The sequence below is a fragment of the Patagioenas fasciata genome, chromosome 1, assembly GCF_037038585.1.
Source record: "Patagioenas fasciata isolate bPatFas1 chromosome 1, bPatFas1.hap1, whole genome shotgun sequence".
Lineage (NCBI taxonomy): Eukaryota > Metazoa > Chordata > Aves > Columbiformes > Columbidae > Patagioenas > Patagioenas fasciata.
The window spans coordinates 111051158-111064424 of record NC_092520.1 but is presented as its reverse complement, the minus strand read 5'-3'; the positions used below and the strand labels follow the sequence as shown (position 1 = coordinate 111064424).

Sequence of the window (13267 nt, the reverse complement as noted above, 5' to 3'; positions counted from 1 at the left end):
TTATTCTACAGTTTTTGCCTGGTGGTGTGTAAGAGAAATTTCTTCCCCTTGTTTTAGCCAGGATTTAACACTAAATCCTAGTCCTCTGGAACCTGTGGGAGTTTTATTATATTATAGATAGCACCCATTCAGAAGACATTGAAAGTGAACAGAAAATACTGGAACTGCCTGTGGTTATGAGAGTTCTGTTATTTATTTGGAGACAGGGCCCATTACCTTATGCTATTATCTGCATGTTACATGTGCCGGGTTTTGCATATTTGATGTTTACTTAACATGCATATCAGGTTCTTTTAACAGCAATGTTTTGGAGAGGATCTGGCTAAGTGCCCTCATCAGCCTCTTGCTAGGTTGTTCTCTGGGGTTCCAGCCAGTAAATCTCTATGTGGTTTAAGCTCTAAATAGGCTACTGTTCCCTCTTGGAAGGATCATGCTGAGCTGAAGCGATGCCCACTGGAAAAGTAGAAAATGGGATGCCAGCTGGAAAAGAGGGCTGAAGAGAGAGAGAAAAAAAGAGATAAAATCATTCGTAAATTGAGAAACTGCCTTAGCAATGTCCTCATCCACTGAGTGGGAATAGATCATGGTTGCCTGGTTGGTCTTTCAAAGGACTGAGCTCCTAAATTACCGTTATGCCTTGTCGTTGGAGAGATGGAGTTGACAGAGATGTACTGTTGAGACACACTATAAATTAAGCAGAGGGATTGTGAGGTCCAGGGTCTGTATCCAGTAATTGTTTCTCCCACTAGGGGAAAGTCTTACAAAAGCTTCCCCTGGTGCTCAACAGGACTGTGGAAGTTTCATTGCACTGCGACTCCAGAAGGGCTTTGTTCACTAGTTAAGATAAGTGGGGTTATTTACTGTGGGTGATTGACTGGCGTCTACCCAGAGTGATGAACTGGCAGTGACACCCATCCCAGCCCTTGCACAGCAGTGAGGGGGTTTTGTGGTTTCATTAGGAAAAAGAGGAGAGGGTGAGCTTCCCTCAGCCACCGACAGCTCAGGGACAATGCTGTGGGGTTTCAGTACTTTCTGTTTTCAGCACTGATGGTGCCAAGAGGCACTGATGTCTTTCTGGTCATCTAGATTAGTCCTTCTCATTTGCTTTAGTGGCTGCTGAGTGTCTGGGCAACATTTTGTGCCCTACATGTGGGAGGGGGACAGAAGTGTAGGAGCTGAGATGAGCGAGCAGAATCAGGCTGCAGAAGAGCTTACACTGGGGTGAAAGGGATACAGCTGGGTAGGAGCCTTGGTGAAAAAGAAGATGAGGGAGCAAGAAGAGAGCATCGGTGGACTGCAAATGACCAAGGTAGGAGAAACCCCGAAAACTGCTCAGCTGAGTCCTTGGAGATCTCAAGTATGATGGATGTTGCCATAAAAATGCATCACAGTGCACATCCACTTAATTGCAGATAGCTTTATGGGGATGGCAGTGATGGCAGAGGCAGTGTAGGCGCTTTTTCCTACATTCAGATGTTATTTCAAGCCCTGCAAAGTGCAACTGCTAAGCCTTTCAACATCTTAAAGGTTGCTTTTTTTCAACACTTGCTCTTCCCAATCATAATTTTGGGCACCCTATTGGAAAAAAAAAAAAAAATCTACATTATACTTGAGATTATGTCGCATGTTTTCTAGCATTATAGTGGTTTCATGCTTCAAAAGCATGGCACAAAGTTAAACAAAATTGTTCAATTACTGTTTTTTAATATGGTATTTTAAAGTTTTGACAATATAAACTGTGGGTATGTTTTATTCCAGCAGGATGTGGTATCTTCTTGGGCTGAAGTGAACAATTCTGTTATGCTGACAGGGACTATGGCACTGCAGGTTATGCCTGGAATGACAGTTTCCACAATGTAATGCAAGATACTAGTGCAGTTAATTATCATCAATGTATTTACCACAAAAAAGCTTTAGCCATTGCCACGCTGTAGAAACGCATTTCATTTTGCTAGACTTGAATAATGCAAGTAACACTGCTGGACTAAAAGAGATACTGAAGGGAAGAGACTACAAGTAAGGCAGCTTTTTTTCCCCTTCCAAACAAGATTTAACTGCTGTTGACAGGGCAAGTATAGGACATCTTCCTAGAGCAGAGCTGCGTAGTAAAACACACTTGTGAAGGGCAAATAACTAATCTCTGTAAAAGTAATCTATAGAAGCACTTTTGCAATCCGGAGATACATGTTTATGCTCTCACACAGCAGCTCTACGTGACCTGAAGAAGGATTTTCGGAGGGTGCACTGAGCATTATTTTGTCAGTTATTTTCTCTATTTTCTTTGCTGGTAGAGCAGTTCTGGAGTAGGGACTTTTCTGGATTAAGGACTTTCTCTAGCACAGCGCAGCTGTTCTTTCTGGTGTGTTCCTGAAATCAATCAATCATCTGGCATTTATGACATCACGGCCTGTTACCCAGTCGTGTCACATACATCACGCTCTCAGCATCATGGCTTTCAGAGCAAGAGCAAGTCTCGAAACAGGCAGTAGGGTTTGCATGTTCTGGGTTCAATGGCCAGCAAAAAAAAAAAACCAGTAATAAAGACTGCAGGACCAGTATATAATGATAAAAAGAGCCCCCATGAGTGCTGCTCAGCTGCAGGGCTTCCCAAAGGAGGTGCCAAGTAAGGACTTCATGTGTGCCCCTGCAATGCCCAGGGTGGTGACACCAGAACAGGACCACAAGGCAGCTGTGGCACTGCTGGGACACAGAGCTGTAGCAGAGCAATACTAATGAAAACGTCACGTCACGCTCAGGAAGACTAAGTATAACAAATACTTTCTTGTCTCTAGCGCAGGGTGATCTGGCATCACTGGAAATCCTAAATTCATCAACACATACATAGAAAATTGTTAAAAAGTCATGATTATTCCTGCCTTCCCAGATATAATAATTATGTATTGCTTATTATTTTTTTGATCGCTTTTGGTTTACAGTCCATTTCAGATTTATATTCTACAGCCATGTAAGGATTATTCTGTTTGGAGCAACTCATCCAACTTCTGTGTTTTGAGTGCTTAACTGGCTGAAATTTTAGGTCAACCTCACCACTTTGCATGAGAGGAGGACAGTGGGAGGGGAGCCTTTGGTTATTACTCAACCACTTCATGGAATACACTACAGACCAGAAGTGTGACCTTTGATGAATTATTTCTTAAGTAAAAACATACTTCAAGCATTTACTTCTGTCACAATGGTAACTCCTTTTCTCTGCCTGGGGGAGGATATTACAGTACCATAATTAATACAAAAAACAACCCTCAAGATACATAATCTGTACCTGCATTTAGATTTTTGGAGCTCTCTGACAAAGGACAACTTAAACTTGTGGCAGTCTTGGGATTTTATTATGCCTTGCAATGGAGAAGTGGGCCATGCAGTCTTAACTAGCAGAAGTGGGGGTGACAGGAAATGGAATTTGTTTTAAAGTGGAGCCTAATTAGTTTCTGAAATGGATTAGATGATGTGGTTGCCGGAGGTAGCAAAAACTAGATGTGATGACCCAGGAGATCTTTTTCTGTCCAGAGCAAAGGATGGGAATAAGACTTAGCTATGTGAGAAACAAAATTAATGTAATACAAGGCACAGACTGTTTCTTGCTGGATGCCTGTACATGTCTAGACCAAAAGGGCTGACTGAATCTTGGGTTTCCAGTTCCTGCTGGAGTCCACACTGCAGCAAAGGGTATGAACCTAAATCATGCAAGTATGCTCCTTGGCAAAGCGTATGCAAACCTGCAAACTCAAGACACACTTACATACAAAGTACTAATGAAGAAAATAATTAGAAATCTTGAGATAAACCCTTCTATAGGTTTGCCCAAAATCATAGAATCATACAATACCAGGTTGGAGGGAGCCACAAGGATCATCTGGTCCGAGCTTTCTCAGCAAAAGCATGGTCTAGACAAGCTGGCCCAGCACCCTGTCCAGGTGAATCTTAAAAGTGTCCAATGCTGGGGAGATAATTCCATGGCTGATTGTTCTCATAGTGAAAAATTTCCCTTCTGTGTCCAATTGGAATCTCCCCAGGAGTAACTTGTACCCATTACACCTGCCTTTTCCATGTGACCCCTTGTTAAAAGGGAATTTCCATCTTCTTTGTAGCCACCCTTTAAATACTGGAACGTGGTAAGTATTACCTTCTGTGTTCAGCAAGGAAAATAAACAGGTTTTTCCAGGTGTCTTGTGATAAAAGAGAGTTGGTGAGCATGGCTGGTGAAAGAAATGCAAAGGGATTGTTTTTATACCAAAGTAGGAAAAATCCTTGAAGGCTCCAAATGCTACTAAAACATGCTCATATGTTGTCTTCTAGTGGTGGCAACACTGCCTCATGAATGCTCATGCCTGTGGAGTTTGCCACATTGCATAGATAGATCTGCTCATCCAATTGTGTGAGTGGTTCCCGTAATCCTTTTTGCAATAAATAAATGGGGTTACATTAAACAGCTTAGCAGTAGGGCTCTACCAACTTGACTGGTTTTGATTTACAGCAAGGGAGTGATCATGCCATTCAGAGCTGCTGGCAGACCTTGATGACAATAAACTTTGGTGGACTTGAGCCACAGGAGTGATTTCTGTACCTAGAAAAAAGTATGCATGGGATAGCCGAAAGCTGAACCTCAGGACTAATATTTCAATCTCGATCTTCACTTGGAAATGTTCTAAAAATTGCTATAAATAGATCAAAGTTAGAGTCAGCTTCCTATGCCATCACCCAATGGCAGCTGTCTAGAGGACAAGGTAAGAAAATTCCACGAATAAAGCAATATTTTGTTACCCCTTCCTAGCTTCCAGTATGGTGCAGCTTAGGGACATCCCAAGACAGTGGTGTAGCTCAATTTTTAAAAGCCCCTGACAGACTTCTGATTCACATCTTTAAAAAACTCACATTTTGGTAAACCATTGCTTTAATCTAAAAGTCTAAAAATTAACGATGACCACCCTGAACGGTATTTGGAAAAACTCCCTACCGATCCTTTCCACTTTTCTCATCCCTCCCCACAAAGGTATTTCTTTGGGATGGCTGTAAGCAACAGTTGAGGGACAGCAGTTTTGTATATTCTGGCTTTTCAAAAGGCTTTGTAGGCAAAAGATCTCAGTGTAGTTTAGGAAACCAGCAGTGGTATTGCATTAGGCTGAAAAGTATTTTATTTTCAAAAACTATGTATGTTCTCGGTTATTCTGTTTGCTGACTTTCTTAGAAGAAAATGATTCATGATTAAAGGGGAAAAAAAATCCTTCTGTAACTGTGTAATTAATAGGATCCAGGCACAGAGAATCTTGATTACACACGCAAAGCTCAAGATGAGCAAGTCTTTCTCCACTTTTGGTCAAGCAAGACCTCTGCACTGCTTCTGCCCTTCCAAAATTAATAGTTGAGGTTGATGCACGTGCAGTCACCTTCTTCAAAGAATGGACCGAGTCCAAGCAATTCTTCTGCTATGACAGCCAAGTTTCCAAGAGAATGCGCAAATAGCAACATCACGGTCTATCACCTGCCCGGAGCTCCATGGCACACACATCTGCGTACCGGCGACGCCAGAGTATATGAAGGAATGTGAGGCCTTGAACGTCACATACTGGCTATAACCACCTTCAGGAGCCACCAAGGCTCCCTCACAGGCTGCTGTTCTACCTGGGAGAAAGCCCCTAAGAATCTTTTTCCTTTGAACTATCCAGATGGGATCACAGGAGACAACACAGCAGGTTAGACAGGGTAGATGGCTGATGAATTAGCACACAAACAAGAAGACAAAATTTTGTCACAGCAATAATGTATTATTTATCAAATAGTATATTCCCCAGTAACTTTTAACAAACCAGAAGGAAAACAGGGTTCTGGACATTTCCTTTCGACAGACTGTATTTCACATTTTGGGCAATAATCTTGGCCCCTCTGTAATACTTTCAGCCAAAATATTCTGACCAGCATGCCAAAAATCATACTTAAAAATCCAAATTCCACCAGCTGAATCAGAGAGTCTTCTCAATTTCTATTAAATAAGAGCTGGACTCCTATTAATGCAAGCAGAGACGCAGATGACAATATTTAAAATAAATTTCATACAATTAATGAGAAGCTTTTGCAAAAAGAAGAAGATGCGAGTGAACAAATCCATATAGATTATATACGTGTTTATTCTTCACAAAGGTTGTTATGGAAACTTAGGTTGCTTTTTTTAAAGCTTCTTCTAAGTATAAGATGTCTGTGGCTAGTCATTATGCAAGGCTACCATCAAAAAGGATGACTACTTACCAATAAAGCTGATTAAAAGAAAAGTAACACTCATCAAAATTGTTTAATCTCTTCTCAGTTTGCCTGCATACACAGGCACGCTAAACTGTCAGCAGCTTTATGGGAACATAATTCTAAAAGGAGGAGTCTTCTTCACAATGTCACCAGTGCATAAGAGTAAGCAATTTCTCTTTCGGTAGGAAACATAGAGGTCATTGTTTCATTTATATGTTAAATTTACAGTGTGCCAGTTCTGAAAGGTTTTTTTACATTTATTTTGAGAATGTTTTCTGTAGAAAAGTCCTATTACTATTTCTCTCCAATCTTCAAGATGTCTTCGAACAATTGCAAACTCTTCTTCTGAAGATGAGGCTGATTTGCATATTTGCGTGTAGCAGATGAGGAAACCTGTTTCTGAAATTAAGACTAATTGTTGGTTTGACAACTTGTACTTGTGACTTCAGGGCATAATTCCTTCGACTGGAGCTGGGAAAAGCTCATGAGAAATGGCACCACCAGCAAGTGAAGGAGTCCCTTTGGGCAGGACTGTACAAGCAGGTGGTGGAACTGAAAGCAAAGGTGTAACATCCAGGACGAGGAAGAATCAAGTCTGCAGCACCACAGTTGTGTTCTAGTCAAGAGGCTGGCATAACATTGTATTTGGGGGAAAAATAGCACACACGGTCCCATAATTGAGGATTGCCGCATAGTATGTATGTGCAAGAAAGGTGAATGCTACAGACATTCTGACTGAACAGGCATTTTTTAGTTGCAGTTGCATTGCTTCCGTGAGCATGTTTTTATGCAAGATATTTCTTGGAAATTTAAGATGACACAGGAGATGGAATAAAAGAACTGCAACACAAAACCCCCAGGTTCTACTGAACTACCAGCAACAGCCCATTACCTGAACTTTGGGAGCAGTATAGAGATTGTCAGCAATTCTAAGTCTGCAGTAGTGTATTCCCCCCTTTCGGGTCCTAGCACAGAGTTCATAGGGAACATTTCATTCAGTTGTCTCTAGTTTCAACCTCATGAAGTATATTACACCTTAGAAATAGTTAAAAGAACCAAAGGCAAGGGAGTTTCTTGTGTGCTTCATCTGAAGCAGGAAAGGAATCAATGTTTGTCTTGTATGAGGTCTCTACAAACACTTTTGGAGACAAGAATTTCTGCTTCTGCTAGTAGAACCAGTTGGCTGGAGAAACAACCACAGCAAGAACTGGGAACTGGGGTGCTTATACCCAATAAGAACAGCTCAGTCCCACCCATAGTTTCTTTCTTCTGTACTGAACTGTGCAGGAGAGACACTATCACTGCACTGGAAATATTTCAAATAGGAACAGAAAGATCTATGCATGTTAATCTGGGACAGGGTTTTCCCCCAGCAGTTGCAACAACCCTCCCATTCATTTTGTACCATACCATGCGTGTGTGGTATTGACTGGCACTCCTGCCGAAGTCCTGTCAACACTCTTCACGCTTCTCAATATGTTAAAACTGTCCTTGCTGTAAGTTCAGTCTTCCTTAAACAATACAACAGCTAAAAGAAAGCCTTAGCATCTGAGGACTGCAGTGCTAAATTATAGAAGTTTATTTACAATAACATAAAAATAAATTACAAGGTGTTAAAAAGAGAATTTATTTGGTCAATAAAAGGAAGTCCAAACAAAACACTGAGTTTCTGACAAAATCTGCCAAAAACAAGAGTGAAGACAAATGCAGGACTGTTCATAACCCTCTTCCCTCTCCTGTCTCACACAATTTTTTTCAGATTAATCACACCCTAAGTATTGGAGACTGGGAGCTTTTAATTTCAGTGTTCAATTTAACTCCATCTCATTACATCTAAAGTGAAGGAGGTGGAACTGAAATGAAAATGCTGCTTGGAAAAAACATAGCAACTACTAGTAAAAACAAAGCTATTTCAAACCACACCACAGAATTGCTTTGGTGGCAGAGGGCACAGCAACTGCTGGTGTGTATTACAAACTACACATGCTACAGAGATACACCATCACACACAGTGGGCACGAACTGAAGTTAGAATTTCAGTTGTGACCTTCCTCTGTTACCAAGTAGGCACATGAATGTTTGTCACAATTAGAACAGCATAAGGTTCCTTTGCCCTGGCAAATGCTGCTTAATAGAACTAGAGCCCTTCGGCACACAATACGTAGTCGCAGTGCTTCACAGAAAGTCCTTGGAAATGGTCAGGGTACCATTTTCTGACGGGTCACCAGTACTGCGGGGCCAATTCTGCCTCTCTAATATAGACCACTTGTGTGCCTCACTCCACCTGGTCAGCTATTAGCGGAGCAAGCATAATTGACCAAAAGTAAAGAGCGACTGAAGTGGAGCCCAACAGCCCGAGCAGATAGATGAGCACACACAGACGCACATCCAACTTGCCTACGTTTAAGCTTTGTGCATGTAATACGCAGGTGGGCACTGGAAAGCTGCACCTAAAATAAACATAGCCCTCAGGGGTACATAGCTTCCACACCTCCATATATAGCATCCGGATGTACCCGTAGTCTATCAAATTAATGTCGTCTTTAAAGCTTCAAATCCATTAGATGATTTTATTAGAATGGCAAAAAAATCACTGTAGGCACTGGCCCCAAGAGGACTTTGTCCTCTTCAGTTTCTCTCTGTCAACAGACAAGGGCCACATCAGGCTTCTCCATCACTCCCCTCACCCCCTTTCATTAAAACATTTTTCTATATAATGTTGCTTTAGAATTGAACTCCTGCCAGCCAATTATCAGCCTGGAAGAAAAACTTCCTGCTTTATTAGAAACCTTTGAAAAATAATTCAAATTGCTGTGCTACAGTCATTTGATATGTTGTATCTTGGCCAGTGGTCTCCTTGTTCTCAAAAAAAAAGCAAGATTAGCAGACACAACACTTCAAGCTGTGCTATGTTAAATGGGATCCAAATACTACTATGTTAAATAAGACTAAAAAATGGGATCACTCAGTTTCCTAAATGGGAAGAGCAGACAATTCATATAGTCTTTTTCGCATCGCTTTAGAGTTTTCCCAGTTTACCGAGTATAAACATCATTATGTTTCTTGCAAGAATGGTCAAGGTAGGCAGGTGTCAAAAGTGTGAAACTATAACTTTAGAGAGGTCCCTCCTGTTACTACTTGACAACTGCATGTAGGTAGAACAGATTGTGATCATTGCTGACAGACAGTGTAAAAGGAACACAGGGCAAAGGAACATGATGCCCTTGACAGCCTCTGCCTCAAAGCCCAACCAAACCCCAAATTTGCAGTCTGTTCTTTCAGCAGCACAACCTGAGGCACCCTTCCCTACAGCTCTGCACCAGGTCAGAGCACAGTCCAGGTACTCACAGCTTAAGGGGAATAATGGGCCAGTATTTGGGCTGTTTTTTGTCACAGTTTCTATCAAAGATCAGCTGCAAGGCTGCCTCCATTGCCTGGATTTTGTCAGCTTCAGCACCATACAGTTTCCTCATCTCTGCCATTCGCCTCTCCCCAGGTCTCTCTGTGGGCGGCTCCACAGTTCGCTCTGTCCTGTGAAGGTCTTGATCAGCATCCACGTACTCTTGCTCAGCTTCCAGCTGCTGCTGTCTCCCTAGACAAATAAACCACAAGAGAAGTAAATTACCGAACTATCAACCAATCATGTTTTGTTTTAACTTTTTAGTATTACATATTCATTGAATATTAAATATTAAAATTTGTGCTGGATCTAGAGGGATGAGATCCATACATTCTAAGGTGCTGTCAGCTTCTGCAACTTAGAAAACAAATTGCATGGTACTTTTCCTGCTGTGCTCATTATGCATAATGGCAAATTCCTGCTAAGTATCACGACGAAGTTGGGCTGGAAGAAGTGGGGAGAAAAGAATTGATCCTGGAATTGAATCTTAAAACTGTAGAAAACATACATATGCCCTGAAAAGAAAAAAATAAAAACAAAGCAAATACCTCAAACCCCTCACTCCCCACCCAAAAAAGCCCCCCCCCCCAAATCAAAACCCATAACCAAACAACAGAGTTGTTTCCAAATAAATTACTTCATAGCTGAGATAAGGAAACAGTGCACAGGAGAACACAGCTTTAGCTGAACTATTGCCAAGCAAAAATGTAATGTTACCACTCTATGAAAATGAACAAATTGGTCTGTAATGTATCACCATCAAGTGCATCCAATGAAACACAGCTGTAAGCATTGTGTTTAGGTAAACTATCCAACCTCATCCATTTCTCAAGACTTGTGAAGTTCAAAACTGACAGCCTTACTGCTATTGCTTTGTAGACAAACCAAAACAGGACACAACATAAATCCCCGCACCACATTTTTTAAAGAGGATTTAAAACAGCTCAGAGACCTGAAACATTTGGACCAATCTGTCATCAAAAATCCTCTTCGGTAAGCCCAATCAGGGAGCAAGAACTCGATTTTACGCGCCCAAACTTACCTCCGTTTCCTGGGTGCTGCTCTGATGGAACAAATAATGCTCTGTGCAGCTAAAACAGCAAAGTGCTATACAAGACTCCCTTCTTATGGGGACCTGTCTTTCCACAAGATGAAGAAAATCACCTGGTGGTTGAACTCTTCTGCCTACCAATAATGAAGGGCGGTTCTCAAAACTTCATCACAGAAATAGTTTCATACTAATGACAGCACTTAAAAAAAAAAAAAAAGGCAAAACCAAACCAAAACAACAACATCAAAAGGGACACAGTGTCCACAGGTCAGGATGCATTAGTCACACACAGGACATGCTTTTCAGCATTTGGTGCCATGTACATCTTCCCCCCTTCCCCTAAGACAGGGATTTAGCTTCCACAAAACACACAACATCTGCAAACCCTAACCAAAAGTTAAGTATCCTGATATATCTGTGTCAAACATCTGCAGCTTAGTTTTACACTGGAAAGTACTGTACAGAGCAGCCAACTGACTGTCTGTCAGCCTTCCTAAATGAATTATCCCAAGTACCTCATTCACAAAAAATATGTATTTTAAACAGTATAATCAGAATTTTCAATTCTGGCATCTTTTTGTTTGATAGTGACAGAGGAAGCTTTTGTCTTGGCATTTCAAACACCATCTACAGTTTTGTGTTGGTAGTCAAAGGGCAGGAGGGCTTGAGGAGTTCTCAGCAATCTATTCCAGAGAGCTGTTTCACTTTCTGTGATTTCGCTTTAAGGGCACACCCCATGAAGTGGGCTGCACTGCCAGAATTCATGAGGAAACATACATTAGAGTCCATATGTGTTTTTGGAAGAGTCAGATTTATTTGGTGTCAGGCCATTTTACCCAGAAGGTCTGAATTAGAAGAACCAACATTGCCTACAGAAGGCCCAGCACCATGTGGACAGGCTATAGCACCCAGGCTGTGGCTACACAGGTCACTTGCATCCCACTGAAACAAAATTCCTGGGACCCCAGACTGCCCACAGTGAGGTAACAGGCTTTAAAAGGATGAACTTGATGCAAATTACACTGAGTAGTGTTAGACAGAAAAGACAAATCTATGCTGTATCAACACTGTTTCCCACTGGAGGTTACACAGCAAAACTCTAGCAGGGCAATGAACTGAAACTTTATTTGTTGACTCTTTTGGGGCACAAAGATAATTCATTGTACGTTTGTACTGCACACAGAAATTTTTTATTCACTCGTTCCATAAATCCATGCTAGAGACAGCTGCTTCCTTGCTTGCTTGCTACAGAATGCTCTCTGATAGCTCATTGTACACCGTAGCACTTAAGAAAAATTAATTTCTCTGGAGATAGATAATGAATTCTTCTGTCTGGAAATTAAATGGGTCTCTAAGAGAAGCTTTATGATGGATAAATGGATTACAGTTCAGTGTACATCAATCTCCATTTTCTCGCAGAGTAGCTCATAAACCCACACATCCTAATGTTAACCATCCAAATAATATCAATGTCAATTCCATTCTCAAAATTACCTAATGAACTTTTGGAGTATGTTTTCCTTTACACTAATCAGATGCACTGCCCTTAACTTTTTAACTTGACTTCCGCTATTGCATATCTACTAGTTAAAAAATCCCCACAGAAATTCTGTGACAGTCTTAGACATGTAAATCACCTCTACAGAGTCCTGAGAGAGGCTGGGGACAGCAGTCTGCTAAAGGGACCCACCGTTTTTTGTACCAAAGGTCAAATTTGAACACAGAACACAGCAGCTGCTGCGGGTAATACCAGTGCAGCTGCGTGGAATAGGTTGCAGTTTCAAATCAATTATTTGTGGAGAGATACCACCACAATAAACTCCACCTTCAGTCACACCACTAGTTGCTGTCATGGACAATCAAGAGAAGAGAAGCCATGGAAATAAATGGGTATATAAACTACCGCTTTTCCAAAAAGAGTATTTTCCGCAAAAAATAGAGATAAGATATAGATGATAGCAGAGGAAGTTTTGCCCTGTTGAGATGCACACTAAACTTGCTTTGGTGGGACAGGGGCTGGGAAGCAGAAATGCTCTTATTTCCAGCAGTCTGAGTTCTTTCCATTACCTCACAATTTATTTTAAAAACAATACAAAGCAATGCAACTTTAGCTAAATGTGCAACTACCTCTTCATCAAAAAGATGACAAGCAGCATCTGACAATGGAAAAAAAACCCAAACAAACCAAATTATAAACTGTCTGTAGCCCTAAAACTACAGAGGCAACCAGAATTTCACTGAAATAAGCACCAAATATCCATCCATGAATTAGGTAGCATGGTTTACCAAAACACTGATTCTCAGCCTGCAGCAATGAAGTTCCCAGATCATTCTCAGAGTTTTACACTCCAAATTTTTAAGTCGTTGTGCTTCCATGTTATAAATGTGAAACAAATAATTTTTACACAATTCTAACTTCCATCCACTTCACACACACTAAAATAAACATGGTTTCTTTTACAGCATTCCTCTTCAACTACTGGCAGCTTCCCCCAGTCATAGAACAGTATTTGCAAATGTTCACAAGACAAGGCAGGCAGCTGAAGTGGTGGTTGGTTCCTGCA

The 13267-nt window shown here is 41.2% G+C and overlaps 1 protein-coding gene across 7 annotated transcripts in view; it reads right to left on the bottom strand.

Annotated features, from left to right (window-relative positions):
• GEMIN8 (gem nuclear organelle associated protein 8) overlaps nt 1-13267 on the bottom strand; it is a 37351-nt gene that overhangs the window by 1280 nt on the left and 22804 nt on the right. For all 7 annotated transcript variants that reach the window (XM_071812836.1, XM_071812837.1, XM_065860593.2 and 4 more), the window contains one exon: nt 9601-9844. In XM_071812836.1, the coding sequence (XP_071668937.1) occupies nt 9601-9844 (244 nt within the window). The remainder of the gene's footprint in view (nt 1-9600; nt 9845-13267) is intronic.